At 40.7% G+C, this 19,427-nt stretch overlaps 1 protein-coding gene across 1 annotated transcript; it reads right to left on the bottom strand.

The window, feature by feature from the left end:
* Positions 1-1,100: 1,100 nt before the first annotated feature.
* Positions 1,101-14,438, bottom strand: CEND1 (cell cycle exit and neuronal differentiation 1; the record flags this gene model as incomplete). The annotated part of the gene is made up of 2 exons (XM_083349661.1): positions 14,377-14,438; positions 1,101-1,730 (listed from the first exon to the last, which is right to left on the bottom strand). The coding sequence occupies exon 2, from the start codon at positions 1,521-1,523 to the stop codon at positions 1,101-1,103; it is 423 nt and encodes a 140-aa protein (XP_083205787.1). The 5' UTR covers positions 1,524-1,730; positions 14,377-14,438.
* Positions 14,439-19,427: the final 4,989 nt, after the last annotated feature.

Raw genomic sequence — 19,427 nt, 5'->3', positions numbered from 1 at the left:
TATATCATTCTTTTGCTATATCTTGAATTAAAGCTATAAAATGTTGAAATGAAGATCATCCATTGGGTTCAAATTCTTGCATTTGGGCAGTTGTTCCATATGCAAATTTTCTTAAATCCATAATTCCAGAAAATATACACGCCTATTCCTTTGGTGTTCATTGTTTTTCTTGATTTCCATTTATAGCACAAACAGGTATGTAACTTTATATGGAGAAGCTCCGCTATTACTTCAAAATCCTTATGCACAGATGAGCTTTTCAATTTCCCAAAAGTTTAAATCACATAGATTTCAATATCTGATTATTATTTTTTTAAAAAAACTTTTTTAAAGGTATCTAAATTCTACAAAGGTACTTGGCCAATGCAGGGTTGCATTTGACATGCATTTAAATGGTAGAGAAAGACTACTTTACTATATTCCAAAGCTATTCCAATCAATGGCTAAACTATATTTAGTACTTTGTAGACACTGTGTGATAGATGGCAAGCCAAGATGTTGCCTCCTGGGCTTCAGTTAGTGATCTCAGTAAGCTAAGTTTGCTTCTTGAACTCTGATAGCTTCTTGTACTCTGAAGAGAACTTTGTAATTTAGGTGAGAATATACTTGGATGTGCTCTGACAATGAACCAAAGTAGATGAATACTGGACGGGACCACGTGGTCTTCAGATTAGTGAAGATGCTGCCATTTTAGGCACCTCTGAAAGTATTTCAGTGAGCTGGACTACAGGATTCTAGATGGTCCTCTTGAAGAGAAAGTGTTTATTTCATCTGCTGTTCCATGGCACAAGTAAAAGCAAAGGAATCTGAAAATGATGATGGAACCAAGTTTAAAAGCTGACCAAAAAGTGGGATGGGGAGGAGCTATGGAAAAAAACAACAACACAAAATAGCATCTATTGACCGGGGGGGGGGGGGAAATCTATTCTTTTTTTTTTTCCAGGACCCTGGTATACTAACCTTGAGCAAGACCTACCTACGTCTCTCTTGCTATATACTGCATATTTATAAGTATGTATAGAAGTGATTGCATGCACTGATGTCAAAAGGAACAGTACACAACTCCGGGGAAATTCTGTTCCCTGCATTCCTTAGGTTCCCTATTTTTTCCGAGCTAGAATGGCTACTCCTATGATCACAGCTATGGCAGCTACTGCTGCCCCTCCACAGATGAGCAGGGGCTTGATGTTCTCAAACACGCTGCTCCCTGGCGACTCCTCTGCACTGTTCTCTTGATGCTCGGAGTTAGCGGGATGGGCACTTGCTTCAGGCCCCTCAGCTGCTGGCACTGTGGCAGGCTTCAGGTTGCTGTGGTCATTCAGCATGGCTGCCTCGCTGGGTGCTGTGGCCCCCTTCTTTGCAGGGGTGGTGGCAGCAGGAGCGGGCTGTTCCTTAGGGGCTTCTTTCTTATCAGCACTTGCCGCCGGCCCAGGGTGAGGTTTCTCAGGCTTTGCTGAGCTAGACGTCTTGCTGTCAGTCTTGTTTCCACTTCGGGCGCTTTCTTTAGACTCCATTCTGCTCATGAGAGTGGCAAAGGTGGATATCACCCAAACTCAGCTCAAACCAAAGGAGAGGGACGTGAAGCCGGCAGTTGAGGTGGCTCTCTTCAGTTGGCCCTTCTCACTAGCCCAAAGGGAGGACCTGCCTCTCACTTCTTGGGATAGCTGTGGCTCTGTCTCTCCAAAAGGTGTCTTGCTCAAGCGATATCTTGCCTGAACATAGTACAACTCCTGTAAGATCAAGCAGAAACACACAGGTCAGAATATGCAGCAACACCCATATAAAGCAGCATTCTTCCCACCTTGAATTTGGACACAATTTTTCATGTTTCATTTCAGCTTGTACTATAGCATTTTTGCGCTATGTGCCAGTAGGGGGATATGCCTGCCGTTACAACAAACTCAGTTATGCTCCAACATTTTTTCCCCCATTAGTAGCATTATGTCTTTGGACAATATTCACTCTTAGTTTCGTGCCCTGGAGCCTTCTATTTCAATCTCCTGCATAATCTTTGGGGGCACCTCAGTGATCAGTCCACAAGGTTTCCAAAATCTTTATACTGCTAGTTTCAGATTAGGAATTTGAACTTAATAAAATGTGGACAATCACTTCCCGGTGACAGTTATTGGGAACTTGTAAGAGATAAGCAGCGTGGTCCTTAAATGTGAAACTCCACATGGTAGCTGGAACTATTAATGAGATTCCTTGTACAAAAGCGCTTCACTGGGCTTTGAAACTCTGAAGGCTCAGGAGGACCTAACAGTGCAAATGGTTTACAGTATTCCTGATTCATAAGCTTGTCAGTTCATATGTCAAAGCATACTTACAGTATAGTCCATTTTTCCATTTTAGTGATCTGTTTGTATCACTAAATTGTTTATAATGGGTTCGGAATAGCCTGTATTTAGTTTAAAAACCAAACAAAAAAAGCTATGACTTAATACCAGATCTTGTAATTGAAAGAATAAGATTCACTCAGGCAGAACTAGAGAAGCCTTAACTTTGGCCCATCATGATATCTTAGGATGCCTGCACCGTAGAAATAATTCCTTACATGTTCAGGTAAATATGAATACCATTTACATACACCAGACTTTAAGCAGCAGATCATTTCATGCATTCAACTGCATGTGATGAAAAAATAGTGGATCATATCAATAAGTACTTAGAGTAAATAAAATCACCAAAATCTATGATCATGTCTCTGGGGCATAACATGTCAATCATCACAAAGCAAACTGCTAGAATCATTGCCTCACCAGTGACTCCAAAACTAATCTAGCGCTTGATCTATAGAGCTATATCAGAATATCAGAATACCATCTAAACCAGGCATGTCAGATTGCCGGCCTGCAGGCCAGATGCGTCATGCCGAAACCGCGCCCACCCCATTGATGGCAATGGGGAAAAAGTCCCAATACATCGCATGACGTCATATGACATCGCAAGTTTGACATGCCTGATCAAAACTGTACAAAGGTTGGTTTTCCAAATAGCCTACTTTTCCCTGTGCGTGGGCAAAAGATGAAATTAAACAGTTTCTATTTTATACCAGCTTCAGCTGACTTCTCTCTGCATTTTCTTCACCCTGAAGATAGCATTCCACTGGGTTTGTTTATTTTTTTCCTTTTTAATTTTCTGTTTTGTAAGCTCTGCTTTCTCCCTTTTTGCAGAAATATTTAAAAAAACCAGTAATTTGGCAAAAGTGAACATTATTGCAGAATACTAAAAAAAGGAAAGTGAGTATGGCTGGCTTTGCAAGCCATGTTTTGTGAGTTCTGTCATTAGTACAGGATGCTGAGGCTGTGGAGAAAAAGTATGAATTGCTTGCCAGTCAACCTGAAACATGGAGAAAGATTGATCAAAGGTGGAATCATGGGGGCAGGGGGGGACTGCCAAGAAGTAGCTAGCTAAGAGGGACAGCGGACATATCGGAGAAGAAAAGTGGATGTATACTTCCGGGTTACACATCATGGCATTACGGGCGCAGGAAAACAGGGCTCCGTTTTCCACATCCGATTTCGCTCTGCTGGGGATCCTAAAAAGGGTCTAAAGTCACCCCGGAGAGGAGACAAAGAAGAAGGGGACCCTCGTTGATTGCGGAGAGGTGGTGGCCCTGAGGAAGCCCTTCAAACCAGGAAAAGAAAGACCGGCCGCATTTATGTGGCCAGCCAGAAGCCACCAACAACCCAAGATAAGCACTAATTAGCAACCTCTGAACAACGTGGATGGAACTGGGTGAGAACGTAATCCTCTCTTTATAATTTTAAAACTTCTTCCTGGAAAAAAGGATTCCCAAAGCAAAGAATACCCCCAGATGATAGAAAAGAGAAGTGGCAAATAACTCTCTTTGGGGGGAAATTAGAGAAAACTACAAGATTAAATTGGATTTAATATAGAGACATAGCTTTGACAAATTTGGGGACTAAAAGTATTTTTAATACTTTCTTTTTGAAAAGATATTTGGAAAGTTAGTGAAATAAGTTTGGACTTAAAAGCTGGAAGATTGGTATTAACAACATCTAGTGGTGAACCTTGGCATTACAATTTATTATGCTTAAAGAAAATTTGGCACGAAGCCTGGATATAGATAAGACTCTTTATTGTTCCTGGAAACTTTCACTTTTGCAGACTGCAGCTGGGAAAAAGGAAAAAAAATCTTTGAGCTGTTTTATCTGTATGAAGGAGACAATAAACCATTCTGAATTGGCCAGCCTAGATTACAAATATTGACTGACTTTTAGTTTCAAGAATTATCAAGAAATGTTAAGAAACAGTGGGAAAGTTTCTTCTGGTCTATTTCTCTTTGGAAGAAACATGGATAATCAACAAGAAAATGTAAATGGACTTCAGAAAGAAATTCTTTCCATGTTGAAATCAATTCAACAGACAATTGTTTTCAATTATGAGGAGACTAAAAATAATTTAAAAAACATAAATGAGCAATTCTCCAACTTAAACTTTCAAGCAAAAAACGTTCAGAAAATGACCATAAAGAATGAACTACTGGTAGCAACTCAGAAATTAGAAGAAAAAATAGAGAAAATTGATATAAAGACAGAGGATTCAAAAGAAGAAACCTAAAGACAGACACAGATAAATAAAAATTTGGAAGACCCAGATACAACACCAGAAATGGGAAAGACATTTTAATTTTCAAAACTTCAGAACATATTTGAAGACAAGGAAGAAGAATTGAAAGAATGGATGACAGAGCTTTTATGAGAAATGCTGAAAACTGGGGAACAAAAAACTGAAAGAGAAACTGAAGGAGAAAGAAAATGGAGGCTGTTTAATGAATATAAATGGACTAAATTGTCTTTTTTATTCCAAATAATATATGCAGAAACAAAGGAAGAAATACTTGGTGACCTAAATGGTGACTTGCAAAGTTATTTGGCAAAGGAAGAAAGCTAGAGTAAGACTGAAGAAAATAGAGGTCCTAACTAATTAGATGAAGTATTATACCATCTAGTGGATGTTTGAATGTGATTAAAAGAATAGACAATTGTTAGAAATAAAAGGACCATAGTGAATTAGAAAAATGTGATTTGTAACTAGAATAACATAATTTTCTATAAGATGGGAAATATGAAAATACTAAGAGGGTTGGTATAAGGGAAGCTTTTAGTTACCCAAATGTAATTAATTATGAGAAAAATGATAATTGATAAAAGTTATTTTGAATATTGATGGGAAATTAAAATTGAAAAAAAGAAAAAAACAGGATACGGATTGAATAAGGAAACTTTGTAAATATATTTGAGATATGTTTTGCCTAGAGAAGATATTATAAACTGATATTATTGACACTATGTATAATATTAGAATCATGTGATGAAGATGTTTATATTTGACTGTATATAGGTATTAATAGCAGTAAGAATTATACTTACATAGTATGGAAAAATGATTATTATTGGAAGAAGATAGGACCAGGGAAATGATGGTGTAGTATTGGATATTTTAAGCGAAAGTTAGTATGTACCACTGGATGATAAGGGAAACCTGACGCCAAATTGTTTATTAAGTACTTATGATTGTAAAACTTGAAATTAATAAAATATATATAAAAAAAGAAAAGTAGATGTAGTAGAGCAGACATATCAAACACAAGGCCCAGGGGCCAGATCCGGCCTGCGAAGTGGTTTCATGCAGCCTGCAAAGCCATCCTGGAAACAGTGAGGGAACAGCCCCCACTGCCTTGGCCCTGGCCCAGAGACCCTCCTTCTGCCAGAGACCCTCAGATCTGTCCCACTCCTGCCCAGGCCCCCATAGGCACCCTTGATGTGAACGATGTAGAGTTGGCCATGCCCACCCAGTAGGCCATACGCACTCTAGCCACGCCCACCCTGGCCATACCCACCCGGCCCCCTGAGGGCAACCGCAATGCTCATGCGGCCCTCAGTGAAATTGAGTTTGACACCCCTGTAGTAGAGCAATCCTGTTCACTACGGAGAAGAGTAATTGTTCCCTGCTTTTCATTAAATTACATCAATTGAACCTATTCAATTCCAGCTCCTTTTCTGATGGGAATGTTATTCTGCATTCAGTGGACTTGACCTCTCCCAGTGATTCAAGTCTTCATCCCATCCCCATTCTTATAAATTCTTCCTTCCCAAGAAGAATAGAAATGAAGCACATTTCTTTTTTCTTTTTGACCACACTGCTGAAACAGTTACCCTGCAAAAAAATGAATGAGTCACTCTATTTTTCTTATAGGGTTCTTAAATAAACATTTTTTTCTGCAAGTAATATCCTGTGACCACCACTTGTTGTTTTCTCTTTAAAATGTACCGGATTAACAACAGGAATATGCACTGTTCCAGACAACTGCTTTCAGTATTCCTGGTCAGTCTGCATTTTGTATTTAATTCAAGTTGTTTTTGACCAGGGCGCTCTATCAGGCACAACTCCTTAATATAGCAGAAGTCACGCAGGGTAAGAACTTTGGACTGCACTAAAGTGAGAATTTGTTTCAGATTCAGTTTGTCAACTTGATTCAATTGAAATCAAACAATATTAATATTTCAATATCTGATAAAGCTTTGGAAAACTGATCCCTTTGATTAGAAAATCCCAATCACTTAAACATCGTGCTCCCGCATCTTGGAATTCATAGACAAAGTCAAAAAATCACCATTGGTTTTGTGTGTGTTTGTTATTGTTGTTGTTGTTTTTGCAGATACAGCTAGGTTTATCACATTCAGCATAATTTCTACCCGTGATTTGCTGAATAAATCCATTCACTGATTAGGTCAGCTGTCCCCAGTCTGCTCCTCTTCAGGGTTCTAAGATTTCAGTACCCAGGACAAGAATAAAAAAATGCTGTGGAAATTTTAGTATTGAATCAAGGAAATTAAATTTACCAGCCCTGTATGTACCATTACTTGTATAAGCACCTCACCTAATAGATCATCTCTCTCCCGTGTTTTTATTCTAAAATTCAAAAAAACAGAAGGTAATAACTTTATTAGATTTTTTAAAAATGTCATACAAGACTGTGTGACATTTAAAAAAATCTAATAAAGTTATTACCTTCTGATTTTTGAATTTTAGAATAAAAATATGGGAGATAGTTGATCTATTAGGTGAGGTGCTTATACAAGCCTACAAGACTGTGTAGGCTTTCAGATTTTCTAGAACTCTTCATCAATAAAAATGGCAAAGAAATGGGATGTGTTCTACTTGATGAGGAAAATCATTTTATATATTATTAGGTTTACCACATCAGAACTGTAAAACTGACCCACCTAGTGGTCATCTAAAGGGTTGCAAACCTGATATTCGCAGAATTGCTACTGGCTTTGTGCTTTCAAAATTTTCTCTCCCTGGAGATTAGGTATGACCTGAAGTTAACAACCTGCAGCACTAATTAGATATTTCATGTTCAGGTTGATGCTGAGTTGAAGGTTTCGTGATTTAAACATTTGGCTCTGGGGAGCTTCTTACTTCTCTCTTGTGCTCTGCTTTTCCTTTTTTCCTTTTCTGACATCTTACCTAATGGAAATTTTTTGGAGAATTCAAAATCTTTCACATGATTGGAATCAATCGAGTTATTGCCACCCCTGCTCAGTCAACATGACTATAACTGTTCATTATGTATGCCTATTTTATTGTTTTCCTTTAATTGCATTCCCTCCTGGACCTTTTTTCCTCTCCTGTTATTTGTCATAAATTAATATGTATTCCACTGTTAAATATAGTGATGTTCATAAAAACATTGCTAAAAATCTTTTTTCAATAAATACAGTCAAGAATCTGTATAAGACATGCTAGAACTATAATTCTGACTAAAATTAAATAATTCATTGCATTCAAATTTCATTTAAAGTTCATTAAGTAAAACAGCTGATGAAATCACAATAAAATTCATTGCCTGTTAGGATGTACTGTATATCAGAAATAATCCAGTAGAAATGTACAGCTGAAGAGTCAAAACGTCAAAAGAGATTATAATGTACAAAAATTCTACAGTTTTTGCAAGAAGGGAAGAAGAGATGTTTATGATGAAAATGACAGTATCATGGTTTGTACTGGGTGCCTCTGCATGTAGCCCTGCAGACAGACCTGGTCATGGTGCTAAGCCATGGCCTTAATTTTCTTTTGTTGAATCAGCTACAACTGCCTATATAGCCTTGGAACACACTAGCCCAAAACCAAACCATGTTCTCAGCTCAGCTGGTTTGAACAAGATTCCAGTTTCAGCCAGGGTCAAGATCTTACATCTATGGAGACCACTGTGTAAACGTACACAGGAAAAGTCAGTTTGCATCTTTTTGATCAATTGGTCAATTGACCGATTTACATTATATCAAATCAGTGTGAGAAGGTCAGTGACAACTCTCTGGGCTCTTTCTCACATACAGCTTATTACATGTATTAAAGGTAATTTAATTATAAAACTCAGAAGATGACATGCTTCAAATAAACGTAAGGGCCAGCCTTCAGCATCTCCTTTATTTCCCAGAATTTCTCTGGAGCCCAAATGGGTCCCATCAAATAAAAATGTTGGCCAATGGAAGAGGACAAGAAATGATGACAGGTCATGTGCAGGTAAATTGGTACTTTGTAACTGGCTGCAGTTCCCATGAAAACCCATTAAAAGCCTTAGCTATTAATTCAAGTCCGGGAAGTACCTTAAACAATTCAAGTACCTTTCCAAAGTCTGAAACGGGAAAAGCACTTCCACCCTTTTTGTTCTCCAATGATGGTGGCTATATTCACACAGTCCAGCTGATCCAGTTTTCTCTGATTAACTTGGCCAGGGGAGAGCCATTTTCTATATCCCCCAAGTGCTCATAGGGGCTGTCAATTCCATTTATCCTGATCTAGCAGTTTTAAAATAGTAAAAAAGGTAAAGGTTCCCCCGCACATGTGTGCTAGTCGTTTCCGACTCTAGGGGCCGGTGCTCATCTCCGTTTCAAAGCCGAAGAGCCAGCGCTTGTCCGAGGACGACTCCGTGGTCATGTGGCCGGCATGACTAGACGCCAAAGGCACACAGAACGCTGTTACCTTCCCACCGTGGTGGTCCCTATTTTTCTACTTGCCTTTTTACGTGCTTTCGAACTGCTAGGTTGGCAGAAGCTGGGACAAGTAACAGGCACTCACTCTGTTACGCAGCACTCGGGATTCGACCCGCCAAACTGCCGACCTTCTGGTTGACAAGCTCAGCGTCCTAACCCACTGAGCCACCGCGTCCCTTAGTTTTAAAATACAGAGGGTTAATTGGGATTAATGCAATTGCTGATGGATTTATAGAGCATTTACCCATATCCTCCCCATTTTGCCATTTTTCACAGCTGTTCATGTTGTTGTGAGGGATTTATGTATGCAAACAGAGGAGGAATTCCTAGAGAGGCTTTGCAAGCCATTGAGGACAATTTGCAATTAAAATTAATAACTGTGGGGTAGATGTTCATTCAAGATATTTATTTCCCATCCCCACCCACCATTATCCAATTAAGTGTGTGATGTGAACAAGGCCTGACAGCACTGTTGTTAAAGAACACACATAATCTATATGTATATTTGTGCTTATATTGGAAACACTTCATGTACAGAAGTTATATAATGAGTGAAGCAGCCTTCAGGATCACATATAGTTGTGCAACACCTGGAGTAATATTTTTGCAAACACATTTTTTTCCAGTTAAGCACTGATCATGTATTTAATTTCTCAAACCACTAATTTTTCTCTCTCCCCAAAGATCTCCCCTTTTTTGGAATTGTGACACAGTCCAGAGTCAAATTTTAGCAATTGCTTCTTCAAGCTGCAGCCTCCTCACAAGACAGAAACCTTGCCTTTGACCAAGCATGCTGAAAACCAGCCTGTATTGGTCCTATGGAAGTTACCTGAACCACTCAATCTGACAGTGGGGGGGGGAAGAGCTCATTTCCTTAATTATGCCAAATATTGGCTTTGCAGGGCAAATTTAAATCAGAAAAATCAACTGTCGCCCATTTTTCTTTCCCAGAAGTGATTACCCAGCAAGTATACTCTTTCATCTTGCCCAAAGAGTAATACCTCACAGATGGAAAACTATCATGTTGGGGGAAGCATTCAGTATTGATATCCTATTTTTCACTGATCTGAAATTGGTACCCATGGTGCATTAAATGCAAACAAGAAAAATCACTCCTACCAGTAACCAAGAACAAAAAATACTGTTTGAGTTCATTCATTGATAAAATAATGCTCTGTTCCATCAAAGGTTGGAGCACATTGTTTGTAAAATGCAGAAGGAAAATTACCAAAGAGCAACACAGTTTGGATCCAGACATTATGCCAAGATATATGCCAAGATATACAAGATAGTGCAGCAGAAATATGCAAATCCATTTTTTATCTGTAAATTGTGATTATGGTATCACATTAAATATATCCTGGTGGTTAAGCCTTAAACTTATAAATCATTGTGGTAACTGTCCACACACATGTGGGATGCATTTATTACTAAACCTATGAGAGTCCTCCATACATGTACACTACTTAAAATGTTGTTTTAATAAAACACTCACAGAAAGCTGAACTGACCCTGGCAACAGGACACGTCAGTCAAGGACCTGTGGCCCAGGAAAACAAACTGTTTATATTCCATGACTGTATCTCAAAGATAGTATAGCTACCACAATGACCTAGTAAGACAGGATAAGTAATGAGCAGACCATCTAGATGGGTTTACCTAAAAATATTACAAAGTCATGCTGTAATTTACACTGTGTTTGCCTTTTTTTGGTTTTGTCTTAGAAATGTAATAGGCTAAAGCAGGGGTCTTCAAACTTGACAACTTTAAGACTTGTGGACTTCAACTCCCAGAATTCCTCAGCCAGCCAAGGCTTGTTGAGGAATTCTGGGAGTTGAAGTCCGAAAGTCTTAAAGTTGCCACGCTTGAAGACCCCTGGGCTAAAGGTATATATGCTGCTGTTCTGCTTTTACCCAGGGTTGCACAACAAGCTGTTAATGCTTTCCTGGGAGCCCAGTGTCCGCTGTATTGTTTGCATACCCATGTTGTCTCTTCAAAGTGATTTGGTTGCTTTAGGTGAACCATGGTTTATTTTTAAGTATGAACTCGGACACCAACCCACTGACTTTGAGAAACAGGACATAAAAATTATGCCATGTCAACTAACTAGCAGAATGGGGAAGTCAAGCCCCTTTGGGTGATATTACGCCCCACAATAGAAAAGCTCCACTGAAATGGCAGTGCAGAGCAAGAAAGTATGGCCAAGAGGAAGATCACTGGCACATCTGACAAGCAGAGTCAAGGTCAAGGAAAGTTTCAGATGAAAATATTGCACAAATAAGGGCACAGATTCACAGCTGCCCCAGACTTTGCTCTGTCTTTATCAATCTAAAAATCCATCCTTCATTCTCTGGGACTCTTGCCCAGAGGAACGGTAGCAAGTTTATTTTGCAGCCATAGCTCTTTTCTAACTCTCTTAAATTTCTACTGCGTTGCACTGAAAATGCAGCCTCTGGATTCCAAGAAAGAAAGAAATATGTAAATAAAATTATATGTAAATAAAATGTAATAAGTGGTGCTTACTTTCAATTCAGAAATAAAATTTCAAAGAGATACAAAGAGATCCTAGGGCGAATCACCCAGCAGGAGGACATCCCAAGGACATGTATTTCTACTTACATCCTATCTCTAGAACAGGGGTGTCAAACTCAATTTCATTGAGGGCCGCATCAGCATTGCGATTGCCCTCAGGAGGCTGGGTGGGTGTGGCCTGGGTGGGCATGGCCTACTGGGTGGGCGTGGCTAGAGTGCATATGGCCTACTGGGTGGGCGTGGCCAGCTCTACATCGTTGGCATCAAGGGTGCCTATGGGGGCCTGGGCAGGAGTGGGACAAATCTGAGGGTCTCTGGCAGGAGGAGGGTCTCTGGGCCAGGGCCAAGGCAGTGGGGGCCATTCCCTCACTGTTTCCAGGATGGCTTCGCGGGCCGCATGAAACCACTTCGTGGGCCAGATCTGGCCCCCGGGCCTTGTGTTTGACATGTCTGCTCTGGACTCTCCCCTAGCTAGGGCAGCCAGAGAAGAGCTGAATGTGCTCAGTTCTGGGAATGGCGTTTTCTCTAATATCCCATTTCAAGCAATGTAGTTATGATGGGGTAATGTGCATTATAGAGATGGGGTGAAACAATGTGTTTTGTCCCTGCAATCTTTTAGTGCCAGTCATTTTCTCTGGGGTTATCCCTTGCATTCTGGGCCCAGACTTCTTTCCTCATCCCTCAATCCTTTTCGGAGACTGGAACTCTAGCTTCCAAGCCATTTTTTTACATAGGTTGGGCAACTGGTTGACCTAGAAAGTGCAAAACCTTAAAACTGACCAACCTAAGCCTGATTAGTGCAGGAAAAAGTGAAACTTCTATTCTAGGTCTATTCTAGGCAGGGAATTCCTTTCCAGTGTCCCTGGAAAATGGTGAAAGCTCCTGGCTTTCTCTTCTCATGTTATGTTCTTAAGACGGTTTGAAGCTTCCACTGTTCAATCCATTTCTCCATTGCTAGCTTTCCACTGGTTCTTCCCTACTGGCTGATCACTGTTCCATTTCATAGTGGCTAAAAGTTACTTTAAAAAAAGCCCTACTTTCGTTACTGCCAGCTGGTGGTCATTATATCAGTCTTTATATCACTATATCAGATCAGTTAATACATAGATTCAAGAATGACTGCAACAAACTAAAAGTCAAGTTGTTCTTTTTTTTTTAATCCCAAGCTCTTTTTTTTTAATCCCAAGCTCTCTACATGGGGCTGCCCTTGAAGTCCACTCGGAGACTTCAACTGGTGCAGAATGCAGCCGCGCGAGTTGTCCTGGGGGTTTCCCAATACTCCCATGTTACACCTTTGCTCCGCGAGCTGCATTGGCTGCCGGTTGCTCTCCGGGTGAGGTTCAAAGTGTTAGTGATGACTTACAAAGCCCTACATGGCATGGGTCCGGATTACCTACGGCAACACCTGCGGCCGGCGTCAACTTCCCTCCGTCCAGTGCGCTCCCACAGAGAGGGCCTCCTCAGGGTGCCTCCGATCAAAGAATGTTGATTGGTGGCCCCCAGGGGGAGAGCGTTCTCTGTGGGCGTGCCAGACCTGTGGAACCGCTTGCCGGTCGAGCTCCGGATGGCCCCCGACCTTCACTCCTTCCGGCGCGATCTCAAAACCTTCTTTTTTGAACAAGCTGGCCTGGTCTGATGGGATGGGGTTGGGTTTTATAAATTGGTTTTAACTTTTAATATGTACTAATTTATTACAGGCATTGTTGTTTAATTACTTTTTAATTTTTGTATCCTGTTTTTTATTATGTATTGCCCTGTTCACCGCCCTGAGTCCTTCGGGAGAAGGGCGGTATACAAATTAAATTATTATTATTATTATTATTATTATTATTATTATTATTATTATTATTATTATTATTATTATTATTATTAATATCCCGCCCTTCTCCGAAGACTCAGGGCAGCTTACAATCTAAGCACAAATCAATGTGCTTAGCAATAGCCTTCATTCTATGGATATGCCTGCTTATTAGGGCTTTCGCCCCCCCCCCAGCGGCATTATTAGAAAGTCAGCTTAATTGCCCCCAACAATCTGGGTCCTCATTTTACCTACCTTGGAAGGATGGAAGGCTGAGTCAACCTTGAGCCTGGTGGGATGCGAACCTGCACTAATTGCAGGCAGCTGGTGTTACTTAAGGAGGCATTAGCCCACTGCTCCACCAAGGCTTTACTACATAGAAGTAACATTTAAAAATATGACATTTTGCCACAGCACTGTACATGCCAACTGAATGTGCCTTTTCATGTGGCATTTCAGCCCAGGGAACTACCACCACCACGGCTTTGAATTTGCACTTTAAACCTGTATGGACAGATGTGCAGCACGCCCTTGGCCCCAAGTACACAGTAAGGGTTGCTTTGGGGATAGCAAGAAATAAGAGTGGCATGGTTTTCTGCTGGTTTCTGGGAACATAACAATGCAACTATATAAATGTGGCCTTAGCGGGATGAGGTGTTTCTTGATATTATTGAACTAAACTAACCAAGATCTAGCCTGGGTCTATTTACATAGCAGCCTACCCTAACCTGATGCATAGGCTTAGATATTTTTGGGACTTCACTCCCATCAACTTCAGGAAGCATGGCGAGTCCATATAAACTTCCAGGTTGAAAAAGGCTGATCTGAATTCTGGCTGAATTCACTCATCGTATTAGGCTGTAATATTGCTGGTTTCACTTTGGCCTAATGCACCACGGAATTCAGCTATCATAACTTACAAACCATAGGTTTACGACGTAAGAAGCTTGTGCAAATTCAGCCTATTATGATCTTGTGGCTGTCCTTAGTTTCTTAGTTAACAAACAGCTGAGAAAATACCTTTGTTTAGATGGAAGTTGAACATCACTGGTTCCTGGTTTCATATCCTTCCCCGAACTGCATGTATTCCTTCTAGCCAATTCACAATCAAGAACTCATTTATGTATAGAAAATCTTGTCTCAAGTTTCAGTCTTTGGCTCACAGATTAATATTCTTGGCAGGTCGAGCTGCTGCATATTAAAATTACAATTTGTGGGGAAAGAAGTTATACAATAAACACCACTCAATAAGACTTCTGATGCTTTAGGATGCCAATGCTTTAGGACGCCAATACTCTTACATTCTCTTTTAGCCACAAGTGGAAGAGCAAAAAATAAGAAATTTACTATATAGAGTATAGAGCAGGGATCTTCAAACTTGGTCCTTTTATGACTTGTGGACTTCAACTCCCAGAATTCCTTAGCCAGAGTGCCTGGCTGAGGAACTCTGGAAGTCCACAAGTCATAAAAGGGCCATGTTTGAAGACCCCTGGTATAGAAGAATGCAATATTCAAGAGGGCTTTTATGGTTCTGATCACCACTGAGTTGTATTGCTTGCAACAAAATAATTTTCACTACCCATTTAAGTAGATTTATCTCATGCCACTCTTTGGGGTTAATGTTTAACTATCTCTCAAACACTGTACATAGAGAGGCACAGTTTAACTGCAGAGAACTACTACTGCAGACATGTCAAACACAAGGCCCGGGGGCCAGATCCGGCCCGCAAAGTGGTTTCGTGCGGCCCGCAAAGCCATCCTGGAAACAGTGAGGGAACGGCCCCCACTGCCTTGGCCCTGGCCCAGAGACCCTCCTCCTGCCAGAGACCCTCAGATCTGTCCCATTCCTGCCCAGGCCCCCATTGGCACCCTTGATGCGAACGATGTAGAGCTGGCCATGCCCACCCAGTAGGCCATATGCACTTTAGCCACGCCCACCCAGTAGGCCACACCCACCCAGGCCACACCCACCCGGCCCCCTGAGGGCAACCGCAATGCTGATGCGGCCCTCAATGAAATAGAGTTTGACACCCCTGTACTACTGTATTAACATTCCAGGTGTGACAAAGTTGATTATGGAATTTAGAGTTTAGAATTCTATTAGCCACGATACTGATATTTTATGCGGGGGTGGGGGGTGCATTTCTTTGTCAAAAGCAAATTCAGAGCACCATAAAGAAAGAACAAAGCCATTGGTATTGTGACATTGAACAGTAACTCTACAGAGTGTGATAGCTTTTCCCCCCTCATCAATATTTCTAGTAACTAGCTCCTTCTGTTTCCATGTAACTAACATTGTTCCAAACAATGCAGTGGCCCAGATGTCACCAGCAATTGCTCTGTTCGCTCTATTGGGTGAAAGCAAAGATTAGGCAGGACCTCACAAGATGTCTTTCATAGGCACCAGTCCAAAGCTACTGTGTCGCACTGGAAATTCAAGAAGCCACTGCAGAGAAAGATCCTGACTCAGCTTGAAGCAATGACCTTTAACAAATAATAGCACACAATCAATGGGAGGGCCTGGATTCAACAGTCTTCTCATGCCCATTCCCCTGTGCAAACTGAGAGGGCATGGAGTGGAAATTGTGCATCTCTAAGCTACTTAGCACCAGGTGTTTTTTTCTGAGAGGGACGATTTATTCTCAAATGATCAAGAAACAAGAGAGAGAGAAAAGAATAAGTGCAAAACTGTCTTCCTGTTGCAGTGAGCTTTCAGTCAACAATGTGGCTAAAAAGAACTGAATAGTAGAGCAATTAAGCTTGCCAGGAATGATAGTGGCAGAATGCCAGGAAGGTGGGTGGTGGTAAAGGGAAACTGCTGCCAAAGAATGTCTGGCTCGTGACATTTCTATGCTGCACCTATAGCAAGGAGCTTTCAAAGCATCCTCCAGATGTGAGAACATTTTCTAACTAGCTAATCATGAGGAAGGCCTCCAGAGAAACCAGTTGATTTCAACCCACGTATTTCTTAATTACTCCAAAAGCACCACCCATGAGAACCGAAAAAAGGTGAATAATCCAATTTTTAATACCCTCTGGAAAATAAATTCTAATGTGGAATGCAAACTACAGTCATAGAAAAGAATACTCTAGCTCTAGCAGCTTATTCACATAATTATGAAATAAGGCTGTCCAATGGAAAATGCAAAAGCTATCCTGTGAAAATTAGATACTCCCCCCGCCCAAAAATTTAAAACCTGTGTTTCGTGTACACTGAATAAAAGGAACTTGATGCACTTTTTTTATTGATCTGGCTGTTGATATGTGATGAAACTGTTTTCTTGACTGTACTGGGTATATATGTATAGTCTGGAAACCAAGAGGAAACATCGGGTGCATTATACTGGAATTATATTCCAAATAAATCACAGCCTTTCCAAAGAAAAGGTCTGTAGCAGAAATTTTAGTCTAAGCGTATGTTGTTATGCTCTGTTAAACTGTAGCCAATTCTTGGTGAACCTACAGATAAAAACTTTCCAAATGCATATAGATTTCTCAACATTTAGCCATAAACAAAACTACAGCAGTTGTAGTTTGTGAAAAAAATGTTTATTTGCTTATTTATTACTGATTTTTAATGCAGCTCTAATCCAAACAGCTCTGGGCACTGCTCTTTGGCCTTCTTAGGCAAGATAGAAAAGCATCCATTTCTTGTATGAAAATTGAAAAGAAGGGTTTTTTTAGAACCCAAATCCCAAAATTTGGCATTGAATTCACTTTTTTCCTTTGGTATTTCAAGCAGAACAGCAGTGATCAAGGTAGAATTGGTTAAAATGATAGCAGATACTAAAAAGCATTTCCTACAGATGTTACCTAATTCTGTATGATTTCAACAACTAGCTAGTAAATTCTTTTTTAAAAAGCAACAAAGGATAGCTATTCTTAGTTATTAGGGGTTTTTCTTTTTCTAATTAACTCAAATGTAATTTTGAAAAAAGTTTTAATAATATCATTTTTTTAGTAGAAAGTATGTTTATGTTTGTATCTGTATGTAGATGGGGAAAGAACACAGTTCTTAGATTTTAATTCCAAATGAAGATAATACTTTTGATAGGATGCAAGTAATTATATTTTCTGTACAAACCAGCTTTCAGCCACAACAAATTTGCAACAAAATGCATAATTAATCAGATTGCTCATTAAAATTTGAAGAGAGTTGCTACATTTTGAGACAGACCTTCATTGTAAGAGGTGCTTTTTCCCCTTTAAAATTGTTTGCCAAGATCCTAAATTTCTGCCTGTTCCTTTCCTGGTTTAAGCTAAGCCTAGGTATGTTTCTGGACTATGACAGTACTCTTTAGTTGGCCTTCTATTTCTCAGGACCAGATGTAACATTTTTCCCAGGAAAAAAGATTATAAGATGAAATATTTCTGAGCACCCAGGGAAACCATTATGCAGACTAGTCCTATCTGCAAATGACTAAAGCAAAAGGCACATGATGCTCTTCAGCCATTGAAGCCTAAGGTTAGCCTGTTAAGTCTTCAGCTTCTGTTCCTGCTCACACCCACAATCTGACCTTCAAGACAGACAGTAGGACACAGTATCCAAAGACACAACCTTCGTTTTAGTGAGCTGAGGTGGCAGGATGGGGTTAATGGCACCTAGATGACTGACACTCCTGCTGTAATCAAAATGCTTTTGTCATAGAAGCAGCGGTCCAATGACCTCTCCTTCAGAGAAGGGATAGCTTAGATAGGCCGCAAACTTCCAGACCATCACTAGAGGGCAGCAAAGAGATTTTTTTTTAAAAAAAAAGACCTTAATGATTTGCTATCACCTAATTGCCCTCCTGAGTTTTGCAGCCCTGGTCGCTTTCCCCACCTTAGAGCCTCTCAACCTTTCACAAACGCCTTGCTCGGTAATCCGGCGTGCAAAAAAAAAACAAAACCCATTTATTCTCCTCCCCCCGAACATTTAAAATATATTCCCTACATTTTGGAATCTTATGGCGTTTGAGAAAAGCCAGGAAGAAAAAGCCATCCATACCTTCACTCCCACCTTCGGCTCCCGGCTGCTGATGTCACACACCTTGCAAGCCAGATGCTCCGCAGAAAGGAGGAACGGATGAGGGCGGTGGAAGCGACTGGGAGTTTCCCACAATGCCTCGCTGCGGCTCTCTGCCTAACTGGGGAGACCGAAGAGAGGCGGGGAAAAGGGTGGAGCGAAGGGGATGGCTAAATGCGGGGCCGAAAACTAAAAAAAGGGGGTAAAACGTCGGTTTTGGCTCCCGGTTTTGTTTCAGCTGACCTGCCCGCCGAGAAAACGGGGCTCCTGGCATCATGGCGGGAAACGCCTGCACGGGGCGCAGCGGACGATGGGCTCCTTTAAGTGCAAAGATTGGGGAAAGGACGGCTGACTAGCCAGAAATTGATTTTGGAGGCAGATGGTGGGGTGGGGTTTCAGAACATGTTAAGGCTCCAAATATTTCGGAGCAATGAGAAGGCAAAGTACTCGGGATGCGTTTATGCTTAATAGCGCTTTTCGGCCTTATTTAACAAGGCTGACTTAAGTCAAAAGCAGATTTATTTTTTTTCCTAAAAAAACAAAACAAAAACCCGGCAATAAAACCCATCAGGATTAAACGGCTTGTCCGCAATAAAGAAAGAAAGAAAGAAAGAAAGAAAGAAAGAAAGAAAGAAAGAAAGAAAGAAAGAAAGAAAGCCAAGCGTAAGGCTAAATAAATAAATAAATAAATAAATAAATAAATAAATAAATAAATAAATAAATAAATGAGGCCAAGCGTAAGGCTGAAGCCAGCGCATCCGGGAAGGAAGAAGGCTTGCCACAGGGAGCAGTTATGTACCGGGAGGGGAAACGCTTCCAAATTAGAACCATCTCCACCAGGAGTTGTCCCACCCTGGCGACTTTTAAGACTTGTGGACTTCAACTCCCAGAATTCCCGAGCCAGCTGCTTCTCCAACTTCCCCCTCCCCCAACGTGTCCGCTTCTGTAGGTTGGCTTCAAGTCATGCAGACCAAAGGATTGTTGCAGCCTCGAAGCCTGCTTTAACGCTGCACCCCTTGAAGTCCCTGTTATGTTCCCTAAATAGTGGTGTTTTATGGCGTGGTCG

Source organism: Vipera ursinii (assembly GCF_947247035.1).
Source record: "Vipera ursinii genome assembly, chromosome: 1".
Taxonomy (NCBI): Eukaryota; Metazoa; Chordata; class Lepidosauria; order Squamata; family Viperidae; genus Vipera; species Vipera ursinii.
Note: the sequence above shows the minus strand (reverse complement) of the source record. Positions and strands in the feature narration are given on the sequence as shown.